At 33.7% G+C, this 23,974-nt stretch overlaps 8 protein-coding genes across 10 annotated transcripts; 4 read left to right on the top strand and 4 right to left on the bottom strand.

The window, feature by feature from the left end:
* Window positions 1-2,177: 2,177 nt before the first annotated feature.
* On the bottom strand, window positions 2,178-3,525 carry LOC124452242 (hepatocyte nuclear factor 3-beta-like). Its single transcript, XM_047002828.1, has one exon. The coding sequence runs from the start codon at window positions 3,347-3,349 to the stop codon at window positions 2,483-2,485; it is 867 nt and encodes a 288-aa protein (XP_046858784.1). The 5' UTR covers window positions 3,350-3,525; the 3' UTR covers window positions 2,178-2,482.
* Window positions 3,526-5,179: 1,654 nt separating this feature from the next.
* Window positions 5,180-7,094, top strand: LOC124433468 (protein N-lysine methyltransferase METTL21D-like). The gene is made up of 6 exons (XM_046983245.1): window positions 5,180-5,399; window positions 5,465-5,575; window positions 5,677-5,746; window positions 5,829-5,948; window positions 6,051-6,166; window positions 6,820-7,094. The coding sequence occupies exons 1-5, from the start codon at window positions 5,236-5,238 to the stop codon at window positions 6,159-6,161; spliced, it is 576 nt and encodes a 191-aa protein (XP_046839201.1). The 5' UTR covers window positions 5,180-5,235; the 3' UTR covers window positions 6,162-6,166; window positions 6,820-7,094.
* Window positions 6,451-10,319, bottom strand: LOC124433461 (ultraviolet-B receptor UVR8-like). Its single transcript, XM_046983234.1, has 8 exons — window positions 9,973-10,319; window positions 9,640-9,881; window positions 9,283-9,517; window positions 8,960-9,150; window positions 8,759-8,882; window positions 8,543-8,661; window positions 7,158-8,474; window positions 6,451-6,850 (listed from the first exon to the last, which is right to left on the bottom strand). Exons 1-7 carry the CDS (start codon window positions 10,157-10,159, stop codon window positions 7,776-7,778), a joined length of 1,797 nt encoding a protein of 598 aa, XP_046839190.1. The 5' UTR covers window positions 10,160-10,319; the 3' UTR covers window positions 6,451-6,850; window positions 7,158-7,775.
* A 73-nt stretch (window positions 10,320-10,392) lies between these two features.
* On the top strand, window positions 10,393-14,340 carry LOC124433460. The gene is made up of 4 exons (XM_046983233.1): window positions 10,393-11,070; window positions 11,339-12,967; window positions 13,345-13,608; window positions 13,738-14,340. Exons 1-4 carry the CDS (start codon window positions 10,806-10,808, stop codon window positions 13,956-13,958), a joined length of 2,379 nt encoding a protein of 792 aa, XP_046839189.1. The 5' UTR covers window positions 10,393-10,805; the 3' UTR covers window positions 13,959-14,340.
* Window positions 14,341-14,379: 39 nt separating this feature from the next.
* Window positions 14,380-16,784, top strand: LOC124433466. Its single transcript, XM_046983241.1, has 6 exons — window positions 14,380-14,652; window positions 14,840-14,972; window positions 15,326-15,378; window positions 15,491-15,632; window positions 15,733-15,940; window positions 16,471-16,784. Exons 1-6 carry the CDS (start codon window positions 14,422-14,424, stop codon window positions 16,691-16,693), a joined length of 990 nt encoding a protein of 329 aa, XP_046839197.1. The 5' UTR covers window positions 14,380-14,421; the 3' UTR covers window positions 16,694-16,784.
* A 358-nt stretch (window positions 16,785-17,142) lies between these two features.
* On the top strand, window positions 17,143-19,268 carry LOC124433467 (peptidyl-prolyl cis-trans isomerase E-like). 2 transcript variants are annotated; one of them, XM_046983243.1, is made up of 3 exons: window positions 17,143-17,411; window positions 18,149-18,301; window positions 18,383-19,268. In XM_046983243.1, exons 1-3 carry the CDS (start codon window positions 17,405-17,407, stop codon window positions 19,081-19,083), a joined length of 861 nt encoding a protein of 286 aa, XP_046839199.1. In that variant the 5' UTR covers window positions 17,143-17,404; the 3' UTR covers window positions 19,084-19,268. The 2 variants fall into 2 exon arrangements, with proteins under 2 accessions (XP_046839199.1, XP_046839198.1); XM_046983242.1 differs by lacking the exon at window positions 17,143-17,411 and having other exon boundaries at window positions 18,107-18,301.
* Window positions 19,088-20,998, bottom strand: LOC124433463 (bis(5'-adenosyl)-triphosphatase enpp4-like). Of its 2 annotated transcripts, XM_046983238.1 has the most exons (2): window positions 20,419-20,998; window positions 19,088-20,130 (listed from the first exon to the last, which is right to left on the bottom strand). In XM_046983238.1, the coding sequence occupies exons 1-2, from the start codon at window positions 20,726-20,728 to the stop codon at window positions 19,220-19,222; spliced, it is 1,221 nt and encodes a 406-aa protein (XP_046839194.1). In that variant the 5' UTR covers window positions 20,729-20,998; the 3' UTR covers window positions 19,088-19,219. The 2 variants fall into 2 exon arrangements, with proteins under 2 accessions (XP_046839194.1, XP_046839193.1); XM_046983237.1 differs by having other exon boundaries at window positions 19,088-20,998.
* Window positions 20,728-23,965, bottom strand: LOC124433470 (uncharacterized protein C18H10.09-like). The gene is given in 12 exon segments (XM_046983247.1): window positions 20,728-21,005; window positions 21,078-21,184; window positions 21,257-21,501; window positions 21,572-21,686; window positions 21,755-21,836; window positions 21,917-22,030; window positions 22,106-22,455; window positions 22,548-22,692; window positions 22,788-22,843; window positions 22,932-22,991; window positions 23,072-23,490; window positions 23,493-23,965. Coding segments are annotated over 12 exon segments (1,998 nt in total). The 5' UTR covers window positions 23,722-23,965; the 3' UTR covers window positions 20,728-20,929.
* Between the last annotated feature and the right edge of the window lie 9 nt (window positions 23,966-23,974).

The raw sequence follows: 23,974 nt of genomic DNA on the forward strand, positions 1-23,974 counted from the left end.
GTTTGAAGGAAGTACGACAAAGGCTAAAATTCATCATATAGATTCAAAACATCACTTTGACCTTTATGAAGCTGAAAATCTCATGTTTTATCATCACGGTGTAAAAAGTGTAGACTTGACCTCGCTGAACCTCAAGTTGCTACATCGTAGGAGCCTGTTATCCACTGCCCAGTTCACTTTGCCTCATTTAATTTCCTCGTATAGTTCTTTGGGAATTAATTGAAACCTTAATAAATCCTAGATTAATTCACTCTTTCCATACTTTAATATTTAAAAGAGCTTTACATAGCAGCCCACAGCTCTATTGAACGTTATTTAAGATATTTTTTACATTATTCTAACACTAACGGATTTTTAAATTTGACACAAAACTGATTTTCATTAGGATCTATTTGATCTGAAGGATTTTCTTTCATAAAAAAATAAACTGAATAATAGATGGCTACGTAGGGTGGAATTATATAAACTTATTCAATAAAGGAATTCACATAAAATATCCATTACGTGGTGTTATTGTTTACTCGTCCAGCGCGGTATGAACATTATTTTGATGATTTGATCAATAAAACATGTACTTCTGTTTATATCGTCTTGTTTATGCAGCTAAAATTAGAGTGCTATTTTATTTGCTAGAACAAGGACATATGGCAAAGTCGTTGAAGTTTTTCTTAAGAAACCGAAAGTTGTCAACTCACATTCAACAATATAAACCGTCCTCTGTTTTCTTTTTACTTCTAAGATGAACAGAAAGCAACAATCAACAAAAAAAAATAATGCAAAGAATAACAATTAGCCATCTCACTTGTTTGTTTTGGTTTCTTGATGTTATTCTAACTCTAATGAATTCTCCACTCAAGCATGATAACTGAACTAATTTACCTTCTACATTAGCAGGTGAATAAATCCAAATGCAGTTTTTTCTAACCTCCTGCTGTGACAGTTAAAATAATAAGCTCTTCACATAGCCTGTTGAAAAACATTGTGTAATTTTAAGCATTCAGTCTTGTTTAGATAACCCTTCTTTTTCGCTTGTCTCTGTGTTGTAGTTTCAGAAGAGCAGATTGAAACCTACAATACATTATTTTATTTCTCTATAAAAATATCGCTAAGGTTGTCGTCAAAATCTATGCTTTTGCCTTTGTTTTGGCAGCATGGATTCACCGTGAAATTGATAAGTTAATGAAATGTAAGAATTCTAGCTATTGAGAACGTTTTCAACGGGATTTTGGTTGTCATGAAACTCCAGATGTTGTCGAGCAAAGAAATTTGCTGAATACTTGCGCATAAACTGTTGATTTCATACTTTTGATAAGTGTCGCTACTGTAGGGATATTTTCATAAGAAATGTCAACAATTGTTGGCAAAAGAAACAGATTATATTGCGGCAATTTCCTATGAGTTCGGTAAAAGCACAATTACTGAATATTCCCACCACATGTTTAGACAATGATTTGAAGAAAAATGTCTTGAATACAAAGAGGACGATTGGTTCCATCATGCCTAAGTTATAGCATACCAAGAAAACTTAACATTGACGATTTTTTATGTTTCGCAATAAACCTCTTGTAGCCAACCATGGTCAGCTATAATATGAACGGCAAAACACTTTGATAACATTGTTATGTACTTTGTGGTGAGCCGCGAAGCATTCTATCAATTAATTTCTGTGTTCGTTTGGTTTCACTAACCATTAAGGTTATCGTGATCGGCTGCAAGCAAGAGAATGACTTGACAATTTTACACAATGTGCGGAATTACTATTGTGGTTTTTTCTTTTTTGGGCGTTGTTGTAACATGGCAAATTTTCAATCACACATCAAGCATTTTAAACGTCTTTGCCTACAGTCAGTTCACATCACTCTTTCTTTGAATGAAATTTTCAGCTGATTTGTATTGAATCAATTTTGACTCAATGTTAAAGGCAAAATCGTTTTTTCACATACTGATATAGACACGAATACACTGTAGGTTTTAAATTCTTTGTGGTATTCAATGATTGCCGACCATTCAAAGATAATACCGTCATTTCCTAAGGTGGGACAATTCAATTAATAATATAGTCAATTCTCCCGGAAAAATAATCATGCAGTGATCTTCAAACACGCGTACATTGCATATTGATTTGTATCATTATCCTGAAATCTTGTTGGATGAATTATATGATTTAGATTACATCATGAATGTTAAAAAATAAATTTTATTGACCCACATACTCACCAGACACTAGAATAAACTTTGCAAAAATTATTTACAATGAGAAATTCATTCAGGAATTAGAATCGAAATAAACTCTCAAACGAATTTCGTTGAGCACATACTAGTTCTTGATCATATCATGATAAAATGGTTGCTAAGTCCGCTTACTTTACAATACATTTAAATAAAGTTACCAAGCTGACAAATGTTATATCAACGCCAACTTCCTCAAGACGAAAATACTTGTCGATTTCAAATGAAACTACAATATCCCTCCTTTTTGAATTTACAAAGTATCATTGGTCTTAGCCATAAGCTCTTGAACGCTAAAACCTTTCTTCCTTGTGTTGTCCACAAGATTTATTTTACTTATACCATGGTGAACGTGCTCGCCACATAAACTCCTAGGATATACATAGGAATAAGATTGTCTTGAAGAAAACACGGGTGATGTAACTATGTGTTGAATTGGGTTAACTGCGTAAGGGGAGTATCTTCGTTGTGTGGCTGTCTGATGGTGGTGTTGAAGTGCTGTGAACAAACTAAAATGATGGTATGAATCAACATGGCGAACGAATGCTGAATCATTAGATGATTTAGGTGAATGACATTTAAAGCGCTTTGGTCTCCTTAGAAAGCTTCCATTTCCAAACATATTTCCACAGCCTGGATGCAAACTCCAAAAGTTCCCTTTACCAGGCTTTCCAAACATACTGCGTGGCACTTTGATGAAGCAATCATTCAATGAAAGATTGTGACGAATTGAGTTCTGCCATTTTTGTTGGTTTTTACGAAAATAGGGAAATCTTGTCATGATGTATTCGTAAATCTCGCTCAACGTCAACATCTTGTGCTGCGAATCTTCAATTGCCATCGTTATAAGAGCAATATAGGAATAAGGAGGTTTTACATCGCTCGTGTAGTAATGCTGGGAAACATCTGAATCATTATTTACGCGTTCTTTATCTTCCTCTGCGATTAGAATGCTTGGGGTGACTAAGTCGGCGGCGTTGTACACTTGATTCAAGCATCCTGGTGTGTTTTCGCGGTTTAAAGATCTGTTGCATAAGCTAAATTGATGCAGTACTTTGTATCTATTGTAATCCACGGACGTTGGATATCCAGTCGACCACAATTCGCTGGAATTCATCATTTCTTGTCTAAACAATTTCGATGATATTTGTCTTTAATAGGATGTGTTTTCGAAGAAGGGCTTTTTTGCAATTACAACCGTACAGGCAGTCAATGAGGTTTCACTACTATATCTTGGAATAACTTCTTCTTTATTCAACTTTGAGATATTCCAATCAAGAACAACTGTTTGTGAGTAATGTGAGTTGAGGAACATTGCAGTAACAATTTATCGAGATGTTAAAGAGAACTGTCAGTGAGAAATCAAAGCCGTCAGCGACAAGGGCTGTTGACACCTTTGATATTTGGCCACCCACGTGGCCAAACGATCGATTAAACAGACCACATTCAGATAATCTTAAACATTACACGCTGAAATATAAACAAACTAAGAAAGCACTTGTTCTACAAATCCTCTATTGCTTTATAACATTAAAAAATATTTCTTAGTGCATTGACGTTGTTCATAATTTGCATAAAATGCGGCTTGTTTCACGTGCAGGTTGAAGTCGTTAGCATGTGTGCTTCATCAAACAACGTGTGTCATATTTATTATTCTTCCGCGGACGTTTGTTTTAAATGGAAGATTCGTCTTAATTGATGCCGAATTGTTTTTCTAGATAATTTACACCAGGGTGATATTAATCTAATTGAAACTACACTATCCATTCCTTAAAAATATATTCAATTATGCAAAAAAAATTTTGATAAATTTTTTCTTCTGCCGTGTTACAATACCATTTTGAATTCTTTCTGGATTTTCGGGCGCCGGGCGGAGTCAGAGTGAAGTACTTCGACCATTTCTGTACACACATTTTTCGATAGTATTAACAAGATAAGAAGAAAACGACAACAAAAAAATTTATGTTAGATCTTATCGTTCAGAAAATCATCATCTTCTAAGTGTTTGGGTAACTCCTTGTTTATTCATAATCACGCATGTAAGAAGGCTATCTTTCGTTTTATTACTCTTATTGCACATGATATGTTTCATTATCAAGAGCTACGTGTTTTCGTGCACAGATATCAAAGCTGTTTTCGATCAGCGTCGGTTCACTATTCTCCATTTTTTAATCATGAATTGATTTACGGGCGATCATATTAAACAGGTTTTCTGTAAATATAAATAAGAACTAATGGATCTAACATATTGACCTCCACAATCACTTCGTCTCGCCGTACTTGTGATATTCTATACTGAAAAAACAATTGTGTTGTTTCACTGGACTGTTTCCCATCTGTTTATCGTTCAGCTTTACTTTATGCATTACTTTCAGAAAATTATTTTCTTAGAGTCGTGTGTGACACTGGAGAAATATAATGACAACGGAGATATTCTTAAATTTTGTCTTCTTGGTTTCAAGCGTTATCTTTTCCCATTTTGCATTTTATTCATTTCAAAACTGGATAAAAAAATGTGCACTTGTTAAATCAAGTTTAAACTCCCATTACAAACGAATAAGGAAATAAGAAGAAAAGCATAAAAAATTAGAAGCAAAGTTTGTGATTACGTTCTAAATATCAGTAAATTTATGTTCGAACTGATAAAATCCAACCTCTTGCTGACCTGACGATACAGCATCATATAATCTGTCGGTTTCTTCTTTGATGTTGCACTCAATATGAAATATGGCATAATTCTTTGACGTAAATGTTGCTTTAATGACGAAGGTCATTTACTCAACTACATTTTGATTAAAAAACTATAGCTCTTTTATGCGTGTCTAAATCAGAAATTTTCGAAAAACGCTTTTTTGATTAGTATTGTCGAGTCGAAATGATTTCCGTCCCCAACTTTCGACAACACACAATCATTCATATTACATAAAGTATTCTTCTCGTTCCAATATGGCGGATCTTTCGAATACGTTTTTGCGGGAGATTCAAATATTTAGCAATAATTTAAACATGCACCAAGCTCACATAGGTGATGTTGGTTGTGTGGTTTGGGATGCTGCTTTAGTTCTTGCTAAATATTTAGAAAACACGCGGTGGAGTGACTTAAATGGCCGAAGTGTTATCGAGTTAGGAGCTGGAACAGGACTAATTAGCTTGTGTTGCTGTCTAGCTGGGTAAGGACTACGCGGCTATTGTTGATGAATGAAAGAGAAACATATCATCTGTGATTTTTCTTTAGTGCAGATGTTGTTTGCACTGATCTAAAGGAGTTATTACCATTAATTGAATTAAATATGAAGGAAAATGAACATTTTTTAAAGGGAAAGTTTGAATCACGCGAATTAAAGTGGTAAGTGTAGTTGCAAACGTTAAAGTATCTGTCCTGTAAAACAAAATATCTTTATGTTATGGCAATTCAAATATAAAACTTTTACAACATATGTTATGTAGGGGAGAGAGTGTTGATGAATTTCCGTTCTTTGATTTTATTATAATGTCAGATGTTATATATTACGAAGAGGTACGTATACGTAATGTATTTCACTTCTAGTGTAACTATTCCTGAAGTAAGGTGTGACTATTTTGCTTATTTTACTTTGCAGTCAATAAAACCCCTCACAGATACCATTTACAAACTGAGTAATAAAAATACCGAAGTTTTAGTTTGCTATGAAGACAGAATGGAAGGAAATAAACAGTATTTGAAGCAGCAATTTTTTGAGGTGCTATATTTTCAACAAATTGAGACTTACTGTCTTTATCATAAAACACAGTTCTGTTGTCAAAATATATCATAAAGCTTCATGTTTTATTTATGATCATAGATACTTGGGGAAAATTTTGAGATAAAGACCATACCAAAGAACCAACAAGATACAAAATTTCAAAGCCATGATATACATGTTGTCAGTATGAAACGAAAATATTCTTCATAATCAAGGTAAATATTATTCATCCAATATAATATAACTTAAAATCCATTGATAATGCAAAGTTCAAAAAACTTCTGCCTTTTTGACTTATAGTTTTAGCCAATCCTAAACATTGTGTAGGTTACTATCATTACATATGTAGAAGTAGATTCACTTGGTTTAAGTCTCTTCTATTGACAATAAAAACAAAAGTTGAAAAAGAGAAAGAGAGGTCATGACTTCCATTGTCTACAAAGCAAGACAACATGTTTCATATATCCTTTCACGTGTGAACAGGAATTATTGCGTAGTATTCTGATTAAAAATTTGAGTATTTGTTCCTATAACTGGTCTTGTACAAAATTCTATAATTATACATTCACATAATTATAAGGGGTTAAATTATTCTATAGACACGTTATACACATATTAACGTCACACACCACCACCATAAAGCTACGTTGACAATAAATTATTTAATTTAATGTCCTATCTACAAATATGTTCGTGAGTGATTTATAATTACTACGTGAACAAATTGGTGGAAATAATTGACTAGAAGAATGCGAACGTCGAGATGATTTCTCGCTGTTTTTTGTTCTTGACATTTCTTGTATTTCGGCTGTGGTTATCCTTGGTGAATTGTTGTTAAGTATTGGATATTTTCTTATTGCTTTACCAGAATACCGCAGACGATTCTTGGAAATCCTTTCCTGGAAGAAAAGAATTGATTTTGATCAAAAATGAATATCATCTGCAAGTAAGATCGAAATTAGCTTGTTTTATTGCCTGGTTTATAAAACAATTTGCTAGTTTTAAACTTTCAAATCAATGCACAACCATAGTTCATTGATTGGATGGTAAAATCTTGTTGAAATAGAGAAGCGCGCAAACGCAAATACGTAGGTAGGACCGAGTTTTGATAGTGAGAAAAATGAACTACTCCAACGATTTCAATTGTGTTCATGAACATGAAAAGCGAAGATTTTTGATGGCAAAATGATAGATAACTTAACATACTTGATGATTCACTTTTGAGAAATCGTCCACACAACTTTTTGATCTTTGAAAAATTTGATACTTTCCACGCGTTCTTGAAAGCTTTAAAATTTGGTTTTACTGTCGCTGAAAGTGAATTTTTACTCAATGGTTGGAAAGTAAGATCAATGACAGGGACAGTTGTCCGTGGTCGATACAAAAGCAATTTCTTTAATTTCGATTGTGCATCAGTAGTCCATATATCATTCCCAAGTGATCTTTGAGAAGAATTTTGATTGGACTTGTTTTTTGAAGGTGCGGTACAAACACTTCTCGTCAACTTTTCTAATGAATTTGATTTTTGGTGATCACGAGTTGCTTTTGTTGTAAGAAAAGTGGAGTGCTCTCGATTTTGTATTTGCGGTGAATGTGGTAATTTGCTTGTAACAATCGTGTTGTACGATTGACCATATTCTTTAATGTCACTTTCATAACAATCGTTCATATTTTTGATATCTGTTTTAAAATCATCTTTCTTCCTCGTTTCATTTATACTTTTCCGATGATGATTTTCTTCAGATGAACTTTTATTTTTTGATTTTTCACCCTCGACAGGATTTTCATCATTTCTACATTCTCCGCAATGCTTCGCGTCCTCTTTCACGCCAGAGTAAAAGAACGAAGATTCAAACCTTTCAAATAGGTTGGCGTTTTTCCTTTCGAAGTAGTATGCACAAACCTGTCTTGGCATTTTGTTGCTAATTTTTCATTTTCCATAACTGTCATAGAGAGTTTCTCCTTACAAAGATCGTTATAAAGATTTGTAACATTAAGCGGCACTTTACTATTGTTAAATGACTCTTCGTTTTCTTCTACGTCTGAACAACTGTTTTGTTGTTTTTCCAATAAGTTAATTGTATTTTCCCTACCAGCATTCGCTTCATTGTGTCCAACAGAAGAACAACTAGACGCAATTTGAAAGCACTCTTGTTTGTTTGTTGAGGTAATGTCCCAATGGACGCAATCGTTGTCTTTGGTTTCATCCAAAACTAAGCGGTTTTCAACATTAGCGATCTCTCCAATGCATTCCTCAGAATCAAAACAATTCTCTTCCATCAACATTGGATTTGATTCATTGTTACTGGATACAGAAGCTATGGAATTATTTGTATGTTCTATGTTACTCTTTATTGACGAACTTTTTTCAGTTAATATTTCTTTCTCTGAAAGAACATTATCAACATCGACAGGAGAGGTACCAAAAAATTTATGTTTTGTGTCAGTTAACACAACATTTTCCAGAACATCTTTTTGTGAACGTCGTACAATACAGGATGCATGCCAAGCACCAAGAGAAACCTGAAAATACAATGTGGCAGTTACAAATATCAGTTAATGTAGTGAATCTTTTTCTGTGATCAACTTACTTTAACAACAAACAGGTCATTCATCATCACATGATGAGGTAAATACTGAAAATAATGAGCTGCTTTCTCTGCAAGAATTAACCCAGCATTTTTTCCCCACATATATAACTCTCCTTTGCCTAAAACGTATAGAAATTCTATGACATCTTCGTCAAACAGCATCATAAAAAGGTTATGTCAACTTAAAATACACCATATGTTCTTACTCTTACTTACCTGTAACTGCTGCTGTTGTTGTTTCCCCACAAGCAATGTGGACTACAGGCCAAGGTAGAAGATTTTGAGGTATCAATGTTGGTGTAGTTTGATATTTAATATCTTTACCTAATCCAAGTTGACCCTAGGAAATATTATTGTTAAAAAAATAACATCTTGCATTAATGATATTAAAGCAGACAGACAATGAATTATTCAAACCTCATAATTATTCCCCCATATAAACACTACACCACACTTGTACAAAATCATTGAATGACAATCACCAGCTGCCAATGTTAAAACAGAGCTCGTCTCTTTCAGAGCTGGCATGAATTTTTTCGGAGAAGACACAAGTCCAGTTCTGCAGCCAATTGCTTTCCCATAGCCCCATGCAAATATGGAATCTTCCTCTGAAAGATGAAATACTCTGTTGATTTTGTTCCATGTCAAATGTGTAAACACTGAAGCAACTTGTTGTTTGTCGTTGGTCAAGTTATGAGCCCTATTATTTTGAATTAAATTATGTTTAAATGATAACTAACCATCAGATGCAAGGCTATGAATATTTCCAGCAGCGATATGAGTTATAGAGCTGATGTCTTCTATTACAGTTGGTATTACAACATCATTTGTTGTGTCATTTCCTATTTGACCAAATTGGTTATCACCAACAGCCATGACTTGACCTGTATGTAGGAGAAACAACGAATGTCTTGCACCACAAGCTACCTGTACCACTTTTATATTTGGGAAAAACTCTACTAGAATTGGTTGAAGCTACAATGAGAAATTATAAAATACAAATTTTAATACTTCATTGTCCTCTTTATAGCTTTACCATTCCAATCAGAATTATATCAATAATATCCTCGTGCATTTACATTTATTGATAAGACTACCTGGTTCTCTTTAAAATCAGGTTTGGAAAAATTATATCCCAGTTGAGCATAAAAGTTGTTGCCAAAACTATAACAGGAGCCATTTGTTGTCCAGACAAAGCTGTGTCTTGAACCACATGACATTCCTCTTATATCATCATCAAAATTTAATGCTACCAAACTTGGTTGAACTCTTCTCTCACATTTCCCATTTCCCAATTGACCACTGCAACCATTACCCCAACTGTAAAGAATACCTGTGTCTTGTAAATGAAAGACATAAGATTAGGTTTGCGTATTATACATGTTCATTTTCAAACTGTCTACAGCATCTATACTACATTATCTTTATACCTGTTAGCAAAAGAGTGTAGCTTGATCCACATATAGCCTGTAAAGGTTTCTCTGCAACTGGTATCGTCAAATTATCACTTTTAATATAATTTAAAGCTTCGTTTAATGTCACATCTCCACAATGATGAGATAAACCATGTTGACCAAATTCACCACATCCCCATGATATTAATAATTCAGAAGACATCCTATCTAGCCAACTGAGCAAGTTCCTAACTTCTCTATCGTATAGAATGAATTAACAAGTTCTACTGTTGTACATCTTATGTTGTACTGAAGTGAAGTATTTTGTAATAATATTATAATCACGATTTCTTAGTGCAAGTTCAAAATCAGCGCTACTTGTCATTTCCATTTAAATAAAAACTCAACTAAACATCTTTAAAAACACTCACAAAAATTACAAATAAAACATTAAATTATGTCGACTAAAGAGTTTGATTTATTTGTTGTCAAGGTGATCTCAAAATAATATACGAGATTTAACCCTTCTCCCCGAAAACTTTTCCTTATGACCCAAAACGTTGTATTTATGAAAATCGTTAAGATATTAATAAATATTTACCCTATGATCTAAGTTTTTAACTAAAAGTCAAAGAAAACTTTATCAAAAGCTGTAAAAATAAATTATTTGACGACAGTTATTACAAAAATAGTTACCAATCTATTGTCCGATATATTCTAATACGAAGTCGACCATTTCCGGTTGTTGCAAACAGTGAACTTCCTTTCATTGTCAATGTTCTTTGTTGTTTTTAAACATTCAACAGTTATAATTTCATTTTTGTTTTGCTTTGAGTATCGGACGGATACTTCTAACAGTCATATTGAATATGAAAACGACAGATCCATTTAGATCCGTTCTTTTGGATATTTCTCAAGAAATAACAACAAGAAATCTTGCTGATATGAAATACGCTTGCGATAATGATATACCAGATGGCGTTTTAGAAAAGTTGAAAACTCCAGTTGATCTATTTACTGAATTACAACATAGAGATTTATTGAGTGAGGAAAATAAAGAGTTTCTGGCTAGACTGTTGCTGAAGATAGGGAGGCAGGAGCTTGCAAGGAAACTACTGGGAATGAATGAAAATGGTAAAACGAAAGGAATTTCTTACTAATGTACTTACTACTTATGGGGAATTATTAGAAAAATATCAAGGGGCAATTTGCATGAGTTCAGTTAGCCGCAGATCAAATATCAAGAGACTAAATTACAAAAGTTTTACAATATTTGTTTCATGTCTTAATTGTGTATCCCAAAATGCCATATATAAACCGAACAACTCTCTCGTAAAATATATGTTATTAACTAAGTTTCTAGAAATTTTATAACATGTGATAGTTTTACATTGTTTTTCAGCTTGGAACGTTAATGAAACATGTATAGTACTTCGGGGTGTTCTACCTGGGAAGGTACCACATTTCCTTGGACGAGCTCTTATTTGTGAAGAGATCATTGCTCATTTAATCAAAGATCATGATCGTCTTGTAACAATCACCGGACCTCCAGGTTATGGAAAGTCTGCTGTTGCTATTAGTATTGGCCATGAAATGATGGAGCAACAACATTTTAATGTTTATTATGTGTCAATACGAGGGGCATCATCAGTTGATAGTATTGCATTTCAACTTCTTTATTCAATGGGTGTTGTATCAGGTCAAGACCCTATATCTCAAAGTCATCATTATTTTGAATCATTAATTCAGAAGACTTTACTTATCTTTGATAATGTTGAAGATTTTCTTGTTCCTGCTTTTGAATTCAATTTTCGTAAGTTTATACGTCTTCTTGGTGAAATGGCACCTCATGTATACATGATCATTACATCTCGTGTTGCTATAAAATTTCTTTCATTCAACATGAAAAATGTTGCTCTTCCAGCTCTGTCAGATAGAGAAGCTGCTCAACTTATACGTATTTTTGCTCCACAAGAAATCTCCAATAATCATGCTATGAAACTTGGTCAACTTTGCAAAGGAGTTCCTTTACTTATCCGTACTGTGTCTTCGTTACTTGAAACAAATGTTGATCCTGACCTGTTGATTAAAGAATTTGAACTTTCTCCCGGTACAGCAATGCGTAGTTTATCTTTGGCTGGCATATCACCTGAATCTGATATGTATCCATGCTTGAAGATATGTTTTGAAAGACTAAATCCTGAACTACAAAATCATCTTATTGCATTGTCTGTTTTTCCGTCATCATTTAAGATACCCGACACAAGTTGTGTTCTTCGTGATATGTCCGATCTTCAACGTCAGCTCATTATCACTCAACTTGTTGATAGCTCATTTGTTCGTCCTCATACTAAAGAAAGGAGTTTTTATGCCATACATAGCATTGTATTAATATTCTGTAAAGAATTGTTAAAAGAAAAACACGATCTTCAAGAGTTATATGAGAACGCTAGACGTCACTTCAATTTGTACTTCTTAACTATTCTCAAAGATATGAATACAAAGTTTTATGGGAATGGAGAAAATCTTCAAGAAGCTCTTGTAGCATTTGAATGCCATAAGAATAACATTTTTCGTGCACTGGAAGGATCGATTCATGACAAGAAGTTGGTGAATTACGCTGCAGACATACTGAATAGTTCATTTAAGTTTTTTACAGTTCGTCTATCAAGCTCTGAGTTCACTCAACTCTATAAAAGTTTCCTACAAATTTTTGAGAAAAATACGGATAGAAAACGTTACAGCGATTGTTTGGTATCACTGGGTTTTCATCAGTTTTGGGTTATGTGTACATGTGTTCGACCTTGTCATAAAGCTACCAAGATCTTTAAGAAGGCATTTGATTTACAGAAAGAGTTAGGAATGACTAAAACTGAACAGCATGTTGAATGCCTGAGTAAGTTAGCAAGAAGTTATGCATTTGAAGGGCCATTGGCGAACTCAGTCATTTTAGCGGATGAAGCCAAAACTATCGCGGAGGAGATTAAAACTAACAACCTGACAATGATGTCTGTATTTAATGATTATGCTGGTAAGCTATTTTGGTGTTTATTATGAGCTGTTGAGATTTTAAAAGTCTGTCAACCATTTGTTGAAATCTTTAGAAATTGCTCTCGTTCTGAACGTTCTTCGATCCATTTCCAACTTTACAACAAAGAAAAATTGTACAATACTCATTTTGTTTAACCGCGTTTGAAGTATAAAATATGTTATTGAAGATCGTCGTGGTTATGATTTGAACATGTTGTGCAGACTTAGCTGCCTAAAACTATAAGCAAAATTATGTTCTTTTCTATTCAAGGATTTGCTAATTTCAATGATCAAACATCACAGATATCTGACTTGCATGCCATTTAGCTGAGTTAATATAGTTTGTAGTGTTTGATTATGATTTTGTTTTCTTGAAAGCTGTTTATAGTTATCATAAACATCATAAAACTGCCATTGAATTGAGAGAAAGAATATTACCAATGGCCAATAAAGAAATAAAGGATAATCCTTCCATTGCTATGGTGTATGAAGAACTCGGTAGCTCATACGAAGCTATTGGAAGGACGGAAAAATCAATGGAATGTCGAAGGGAAGCTATCAGGATCTACAAAGGTTTTCTAGGAGATCATAAATTCACTGCAACATCCTATTTGGGTCTCGGAAAAACGCTCAAGTCACTAGGTTGATATATATATATACAATTTATCTTAAAAAATTGTTAACTTTCATTCAATGACTTTCTCTTGACGATTCCGGACATTATTACCTTTGTGCTTGTTCCATTTATCGTTGGTTGAATTTTTTCCCTAGGTAATCATGAAGGTGCGCTTGCTGTACTTCGTCAAGCTCTCGAGATTCAACGTAGAACAATCGGTCCTCATGATGAGACTGTAATGACTAGTGAAGAAATTGAGAAAGTTTATCGAAGTCTTGGACGTGTAAAAGAAGCGGAAAGTGCTGCTAGATTTACTAAGAAATTAAACGAAGATAAAAAACGAATTGAAAAAGCAATGGAAGATTTAAAGATTTAGTTGTTGAAGATACAGCCGTCAGATTAAAGGATTTTGTTGGAATTCGGAAGATGTCAAAGATAAACAAGTAAAAATTAGCAATAGAAACAACGTCATTTTAAACCATTAGTTGTTATCTCAATTCACGCTTGTTTAATTTTTAATGATTGCATTAATAAGTAATTGCTTCAAACGTTTTCTTCAACAAAACATGCTAAAGCCATCGTGTTTATAGTTACCTTAATGATTATTGATACAACCTGACACTTTGACCTAACATTCGTCATATCCAATCAACTCCCTTTGCCATAATCCTTTTTCGAGTAATCTTGTATTACCTAGCAACTTCGACGTTTTGTCAACTATAAGAAAGTTTCAATTTCAATAAACAAAGTACTTGGCAGCACGCTTTATACTTGTATTACTGGCGTAGCACATTACACACTTAAGATTGCAGACGGTTCACTTTTTGTGTAGAATTCTAATGTCGAGAGCTTTTAAAGTGCAATTGCCAAAATCATACAGTAATGTAAAAGATGCAAAGTTAGTGCAAAAGGGAAGCAATGTATGGGTTCAGCTACCAGCTAATTTGGTCACTGATCGTAAAATGTGTCGAAAATCCGTGTATATGGACGACTTTAACGCGAGGAATTTGTACAATTCCAAATACAGGCATACAAAAGCTAAAGTAAACACAAGACGATCCAGTTGTAAGGTAAAAGAAATGAACATTACTATTACATTTGTCTCGATTGATTGTGTGCTGATTGTACTATGTTCTGGGTTTATTTCGCGCAACAAATACTTGACAATTTGGTCGTTTTTAAGCATAATAGAGCATTATCATAAGTTCATATTGGTTGTGATGACGTATTACTTATATTTTAAATCTGTTAATGTAGGATTTATCTAATCCTCGAGATCACTTGGTTCCAGGCTACAATGTTATAGGTGATGCAGGAGGGACTTGTCATGGTTATCTGAATTTAAAGAAGAAAAAAAGATTTGGAGAATTATCGAACAGTTTCTACGAAGGTTTGTTCGAGATATTTAGAGTCCGGCATTTTTATTGCACCATTAGCGGAACATTTGCGTGAAAAAAAGGAACTAAAGAGTGCACTGCAATGCTGTTTTGATGGCAATCATACAAATGATTTGATTAGTTTTTATGTATTTAGAGTGGTATCTATAAAAACTACTGACTTTCTTTGATGATAAATACAATTATCAAGAGAGCACACCAATATTTAATCTGGATTTCACTCTCCCTTGTTTTCATAGATTGTCCACTTCTATATTATTCTAGTCATTATGTACACATAATAAGTCAATGGCAAGTCTTTATTTGACTCTGCGTTTCAAGAAAATTATATCCGTTTACATTTTAGGCATGTCTAAAGGCAAACGTTACGATGATATGAAGAAGAACAATTCAGAGTCAGTACGTAGAATACTTCATTTTCTACGATGATTGCTTTTTATTCCTAAAACTCGTCACCTCCAAAGATATCGTGGATCCATCCTTGAAGTAAAAAGTAAATAATATATTTTAGATTCATGCATTTATTTCTATCATTGATGAAGAAATTAACCCATCCTTACATGATCATTATTCTGTGAACTTTCCTTCGTATGATACAAGAAAACTTTCATCGTCAAGGTCACGTGACGATAAAGCAAGACATGATATACCAGGTTTGTGCACTGTTTGGTAGATAAATTTTGTAACGATGAAATGCTTTGAGTTTTGTGTAAGTTGATTTTTCTATGTCGACACGTGTCGTTAATTTAATAGATTCACTGACTGAGGAGATTATCCACAAACATTCCTCGAAGAGGTTAGATCTTGAAAACTACGAAGCGAGACGGGCCTTCTCTGCACCTATACCTCGCTGTCAATCGAAGTCACAACATCAGATTGCATCTTTCGAGCCTTATGCCGAGCCTTATGACACTCACATTGACCACTCTAAAGGAAGACATGATCTGCAGTTTTACAAAAAGTAAGCGATGATCAAATACAGAAATCCTATGTCACATGATCAATCAATCAATCAATTTTTCTTTTCCCCTGTCAAATTTATCTATTTATGTTTCTAATAATAATTTTAAAAATAGAAATCTATAGATCTATTAGAAACCCTTTTGATTATATCACTAGTTGAATAGTGTAGTTAAATGTCCTTAAGGATGTTTATAGTAATTGCATAAAATTATTTTCTTTGAATATTCGCAATAAGAAGGAAAGAACTACGGAAGATCTAAAAGGAGTTATAGCGCTTCTCCACTTTTATACCGCCTGCGAAGTTTGTAAGAGTTTCTTGAGTTATGTTGATGGATTTCATTACTAGTTAGCTACAAAAAAAATTATCAAAATTTTCCGGAAGATTTTTGATCGACTAATTTATCATGAGAAGACTTGTGTAACGGAACTGGATAAACATTTAACTAAAAGCTTCTTTTTCGTATACTTACTTACATTGAAGATAGTTGATAATTGATAAATGCTTATCAGGTTTTCGTTTCCCTCCAGAGTGAGACCAAATAATGGACCTTCTTTGGATTATCTTTATAAACCGTCAGGTTTGATAAACTCCAGTTACTTGAAGATGTCAGCACCTTTGTATGAGCATGGACGTAGCACTTTCTTTCACACTGCATCTAATATTCGTGGCTCATTCGTTGTTGCACCCGACTGGGTTTCAGAAAGAAAGACTGCTGCTGTTGTGCGCTCTAAACAAATAGTCACAATATGATGTGTATAATTCTGCTAATATTTATTAAAAAGCTTTACATTATGAAGCCCATATTTTTAACTATTTTATTGAATAAATAGGACAAATTGCGCTGGTGTAGTGTGGAGTGGATTTGTTTCTTAACGTTTAAAAATTTAAATTACCGATTACCTAAACCGTTCACCGTGAGGAGAGGCCAAGTGGGCAACTTTCCTCGGCCTTAAGTAGGGGGAGGTAAATGAAAAAAGGAGGAAAAGAAAGGAAAAATTAAAGGTAGACATAAAGGTAGACATAAAGGTAGACATAAAGGTAGACATAAAGATAGACACGAAGGTAGACATAAAGGTAGACATAAAGATAGATTTAAAGTAGACCTAAAGATAGACACAAAGGTAGACATAGAGGTAGACATAAAGGTACACACAAAGATAGACATAATGGTAGATAGACATAACGGTAGACATAAAGGCAGACACAAAGGTAGACATCGTGGATGTTTTTTCTTTATTGACTACTCCCTTGAGAATATTATAACACCAGCCTATGGAAATGTATGGGTGTCATAAATTTTATTATGAATGATTTCAATTACGGCAGGCAGACTAAGTCAGAAAACTACAGTCAGAAGTCCGATGAAATGTACAACTCACCATTGCTCAGTGAAATGATGCTTACACTTACAGTTTATATGTTATGCTGTGACGAGAGGAAAGGATATCGTTTACACGACGAATGATACGTAAGTTACCAAGATTCTATCGTCACTATTATAACTTTCTTATATTCAAATTAAATGAAGATATATAACAATCTTTCTTATATTCATTGCATTCGTTAGCTTTATAATCATTACAGCAAAAAAACGCAAAAGTTAATTCATTGACTGAACATTTACGTTGTATTTAATGTTAAATATATTTCAATACAAGATTTTTCAGTTATTTTGATGTTTGAGTGAAGCAATTGACCAAACGGTTTTATATAGAGACCATAATTGCATGATGCATAAAAACATGACAGAAGGATTTGTACTAAATCAATGAAACTTTCAGGATAGACTCACTCGGTACAACATACTCTCTGAATTGAATACTATTGCGTCAAGTAGATATAAAGCGGTGCTTGTTTAAATGCCGCCAATGAATGTCTTTAAAAGTACAGTCTAGCCAGTGGCATTTATTATGTAGAGTGGGTGGCAACTATGTAGAATGTCTTCTAAATAGAATATCGGCTGGTGTGTTAACTAAACAGGGCGTCTACTAAGTACAGTGATTACTAAATACGATATTCAATATGTAACTGTCTTGCAATTTTTTTACACTATTACACTTGTAATGATTTCGCGATTCACATGTAATCAATTGCACGTGTAAGATCCTGGTCTTGCCTGCCTCACCCGATTTTACATCCGGGTTAGATGAAGAATCGGGTGTTCCAATATGGCGACTAAAAGAATGGTATATGTTGGTGGTTTAGCTGAAGAAGTTGACGAAAAAATGCTTCATGCAGCTTTGATCCCTTTTGGAGATATCACTGATGTTCAAATTCCTCTTGACTACTCAACTCAGAAGCACAGAGGCTTTGGTTTTGTTGAGTTTGAGCTGCCTGAAGATGCCGCCGCTGCAATTGGTAATGTCAATTGACAAAATGAATAGTTTTTGCATGTATTTTTTTTCTGTGAGTTTATTCATGTTATGTCTTCTTATTTAGACAACATGAACGAATCTGAATTATTCGGCCGCACAATAAGAGTAAATCTAGCGAAGCCAATGAGATTAAAAGAAGGTTCGTCAAGGGCTATTTGGAAGGACGACAACTGGATGACAAAACACATTGGAGAAACTCTCGATTCTGATAAAAAAACCGAGGGAAGTGAATCTTTAGAAACTGGAGAAAATGCAAACGACGGCGAAACAAAGCGTAATCATCGAGTTTTCTTTGATATCATGATTGCTGATCGATCTGCGGGACGAATTATAATGGAATTACGGAATGATGTTGTGCCATTAACTGTAGAGAATTTTCGTTGCCTGTGTACTGGTGAGAAAGGTTTTGGTTATAAAGGGAGTCATTTTCATAGAGTCATTCCACAATTTATGTGTCAGGGTGGTGATTTTACTAAAGGCAATGGTACTGGTGGTAAATCTATTTATGGTAAAAAATTTAATGATGAAAACTTTGTTCTGAAGCATACTGGACCAGGAATGCTATCTATGGCAAACTCAGGTCCAAATACAAATGGATCACAGTTTTTTATTACAACTGAAAAAACTGAATGGTTAGATGGTAAACATGTGGTATTTGGTTGTGTCATTGAAGGACTGGATGTTGTTAAGAAAATGGAAGCTACTGGTTCTGCTTCAGGAAAGACAAGCAAAAAGATTGTGATTGAAAATTGTGGACAACTCTAAAACATTTGTTTTTATAAATTATTTTATTTTTCTTGCATCATGAAATTTCACAATGTCTGGAGTGATTACATTAAAGAACACATTTATTAGATACACAAATTATGCTTCAAACATAAAATATGTCATTGTTACATAATTATAATCTATCTGATTGAAAATATTCTATCTCTTCATCACTTTCTTCATCAAGCAATAGTTTCTTTGATTGTTCCGATGGATTCATTGCATTGTTATCATTCCAAACATTTTTTTTCTTTACTGTTTTTACTTTCCTGTCACTCAGGCACATGGTTACCAAGCAAATCAAGATTCCCAGAGCAAAAAACACTGAGGTGACCATAACACCAACCAATAAACCACTGAACTCCTCATTTTCATTACCGTCAAGAAGTAGATGTTGAGTGACTTCTATTGTTCCATTGTTTGGTTTAGGTTTAATTTTAAGCAACTTACATATTATTGGGTACAAATCAACCAAATTAAACACTTTTGAATGAAATGCTCTCCTGAATCCAGGTCCACGGGCAAAAAATATTGGCAACATACTAGGGTATGTATTTAGGTAACCATGAGCACCATTGTGCTTGAATTTAAATTGTTTTGGATCATTTACAAGTGTCCATCCTTCGTCAACAGTTATTAGAATAGGCGATACACGACGATGGTTTCTATAATGAAATTTAATTGGAAATTCCTCCTTTCGCCAGATTTGCATGTTTGGATGGTGATTAGATTTCAATTTCTTATAAACTGCTTCCTTTTTTCCTTCTTTTGGCCAGACAAAACGAACTCCACCATCACCATTAACAAAACATTCAGATGGATCAACATAATCTGTAATGTTTATAATCTTGCTTCTTGAAATATTTGTCATACCATGATCTGCTGTCAGGATAATATTCCATTTATTTAGTAAATTATTGTTCTTTAGTTCTTGAAGAAGGTAACCAATGATGTTGTCGATGTTTTTAACTTCTCGAAGCGTATCTTGAGATCCAAAGCCATGAGCATGACCAGCTTCATCAAGTTGATCAAAATGCATCATCACTAAATTGGGATATTTTGGTATTTTTAACCATGAAATCACCTGATTAACTTTTTCTTTGTACGACATCTTTTGAGTAATCATGTATCTAGGGGTATAATTTGCAACATTATACCCTGGCCACCATGTTATACCACTTCTACCACCATTCTTTTCATTAGTATACCAAATTGGTTCATTGTCATCATTCCACCACCATTTAGGATCAGTCATGCCCATTTTGAAGGATTCTTTAAATACAGGGTCATACATTTCATTAGATACCATTCCATGAGACTCTGGATACAGACCTGTTGCTAAGGAAACGTGATTTGGAAATGTTTCTGTGGGAATTACGTTGATTACGTAGTCAGCATAAACTCCTTCTTTCTTAAATGAATCTAGAGTTGGCGTTTCAAGCAATTCTAGATATTTACAACCAAATGAATCTAAAGATATCAACATAACATTATTCTTTGAGTCTCCATTTCTTTTGATGTCTTTTCTCTTGTTATCATCGTCCACACCACCTTCACGACCATCTTCATGACCACAAATGATGATTAGACTTATCAACAATAAATGATGGACAAGAAAAGACTTAGAAAGTACACCATGCATTGTTTACATATAGCTTGTTTGAAAAAATCATAAATATTCTCGTATCAAAAGGTCAACACAATTTCGAATTAATTTTATGTACAAAAATTGTCACAATTTTATGACGACGAATTTTGTTACATTTCTTATTTAATAAACGGATGTTATCCCCCAGGGGATCATATCCCCGGTAGTATTCAACTGATATGGATTTTTCGTAATTCATCGTTTTTGCTCTCCTTTTGTGGATTTTCTTGACACTGTTTTCTTCATGTTTGAGTATTTTTTGTTGTCACCTCTGTAAAGTAGAATCAACGTAAGTCAAGTGACATAATGTGGTAATTTCTCATGGTTTTATATCTCCTCTCACCGACTCATTTTAATTTTATTTCTACATCCTTTGCCTCCTTCCCAATGATGACTGTGTATAGCAGTCAAAGATGCCTTGCAGGATATACACCCTTTTTTTGTGAATGCCTTGACAAAACATATTCATTAATCAAAACGTGTATTTTTCATATGTGGTGTTACAAACATGAATCTCTTCACCTGTTCTTTTGAACAAAATCCACAAATCATTCTTGTGGCCATTTCCATTTCATGCTCTGTTTCAGCTTCATTATGGCATTTATCACAAGGATACACCTTGCCACAACATGGAAATCTCATCCAACGAAAACTTTTTTTGTAATGTTGACATGTTCCATTATTTGGCAAAGGCTGACCACTTTTTATTAATGGGTCATTTTGGTTATTTCTCTTAAGATTTATCTTTACTGTCTTAATGTCTTTATCTACAAGAAATAAAACAGTAATAACATTCTGTTTTGTTCCATATGCTACCAACAATGTTTGCAATGTTACCATGACAATTCAGTGTTGGTTGTAATTGATAAAATCGTGCTGATTCGACTTTCATGTCTAACTTGTGATGGCAATGTTCACACCATATATTCTTGGTTGAGCCATATGTAAGTCCCTCAAATCATAATTTATTTCATGTGAGTTTTTTTCAAAGGAATATATCTTAATGAAAGAATAACACACCATCACTATAGTTTCTTTATTGCAATTTAAGCATCCAATTGAAAGACGACATCCAGTCAGGATAAGGTCAATGGGCAAACACCTTTGAGACATGAAAAAGAAGAGTGCTTAAGTGCTATTTAAGTTCTTCAACAGCAATACTTTACAAATGATGATTCTAACCCATTTGGACTGATCAAAGCCAATGTTGAGGAATGTTGATGAACAACCTCTGAACTTATAAATGTTATGCTTTGAGCATTTGAACACTTTGTACAGCATAAAACAACTTGAGTCCTAAAGAAATCACATTAACTATCAGCAATTGTTCATTACGGAGTTAAAGTTTGCCAAAAAAGAGGTTTAACATACTTTTCTTTGACATTTGGCATATCTGCCCTGTTCTTACATCGACTACACTGAACAGTTAAACTTATTGAGGTAACTCTGACAGTTGCTGTATTCTCATGAAGATCCATTCCTCGAAACCTAATCTCTGTTCCTTTTTTCGAGGGAAACATCTTTGCTGATTCTACCATCTTCATTATTACATTGCTATCATCAATTTTCCCTTCATTTTCAGTTTTTGATGAAACAACTTCTGTTGGTGTGATCAACTCATCTGATTTTTGATTGTTTAATTCTTCAATACCATCTACCTTTGGTTTGTCAAAAGTGATGAACTCTAGACCAGATGATCTGGCTAGTACTTCATACTTGATCTGAAATAAATATTTATGAAATTTAGTTAATGCAGTATTCAAGTCTGTAAATATATCATTCATGATTCACAATAAGCATCAGTGAACATTACCTGTTTCAAAGTTTTTGTGAAGAGACTTTCCATGTTACGATCAAACCATCTCAGGAAAGGTCGAAACAATAAGTCACAAGAGTCTCTCAATTTTTGAGCCTTTTCATGACTTAACAATTGTTCTTTGATCTTTGTATTTATGTACCTAAACAAAGCAGGGTTTTTTTATGACAGTTAAAACCAATGCATAGTACAATTTACAAGGATATTTATTCAATGATAAAAAATATATTATCTTACTTTGTAAAATTTTCTGGGTACTCTTGCTTGTTATCAATAATTTCAGCATTGAAGATCTTAAGAAGAATTTATCGCATAATCATCTCAATAAATTTTAATGACAACTTTTTCAAAAGACACTCGTCATTAGATGACAATGCTTACTTCTTTAGGATAATTCTTTGGAAAAATCACATTCAATTTAACTTCGTTAATATCATATGGCTAGAAAAGTGAAATATTAAATCAGAAATGATAGGAGAAAGTTAACAAAATACATGCTAGTTTCAACATGATTTACTCACCCAATCTGGGTCAGTAGGTTTCATTATAAAATTACATTCAGTTCCATATTTTGTGTCTTGTATTTCCAAATCATCATTTTTAAATCTTTTCTTTAACTGTTCAAGTTCAACTGACAATAAGTATTTTGCTTCATCTTCACTGAGCAGAGATAATCGTTCACTAAGGTTTTTTGGTCTTTTCAAAGGCTGCTGCTGTTTGACATTAGCAGACACAGATAAACCTCTTTCAAACGACTTCTGTAGATCTTGGGTTTTTCTTAAATCATTATTTCCCTGTGGTCTCTCACTATTTTTCTTTTGATGGGAGAAATTACATTTATCACCATCTCGACAAGTTCCATTCTTTGAGAAATATCTACAATTTGGTCTTCTAACATATCGCGTTTTTACGTTCGTTTTTGGTCGGATTTTTTTGAAGTAGTTTGTTCATCGTTAGAAAAAGACGTACCTGATGGTATACAGTTGCTTTGCTTATTGTCTTCACTGTTATCATCACTCGTTAAAGACTCGCTGAATGCTTTTTCTTCACACTTTCTTTCGTGTCGATAGCGACACAAATCTCCATATTTACATTCTTTTGACTGACTGAAAAACTTACAAAGTAAACCAGTATTGGTGTACTTTGTGTTACTTGTTCTCGGTAAAACCATAGATGATTTTTTCATAATTGCAGCCTTTTCCTAATTCAATGGTTTCTTTGCCTTTCTTCGTTTTCTGGTATTTTTACCAAAATAAAATGATTTACGTCTGAAGTAAATACTTGACATGCAGTTTTGACTGTTCATGATATCATTGTTTTGATTAAGTACCATAAACATAAACATTGCCTTTTGATGGTGAAATAATGGTGCAATACTGCACTGAACGATGTTTACTCTGGATGGAGAAAGTCATCCTTTGATC

Source organism: Xenia sp. Carnegie-2017, unplaced genomic scaffold (genome assembly GCF_021976095.1).
Source record: "Xenia sp. Carnegie-2017 unplaced genomic scaffold, XeniaSp_v1 HiC_scaffold_13, whole genome shotgun sequence".
Lineage (NCBI taxonomy): Eukaryota > Metazoa > Cnidaria > Anthozoa > Malacalcyonacea > Xeniidae > Xenia > Xenia sp. Carnegie-2017.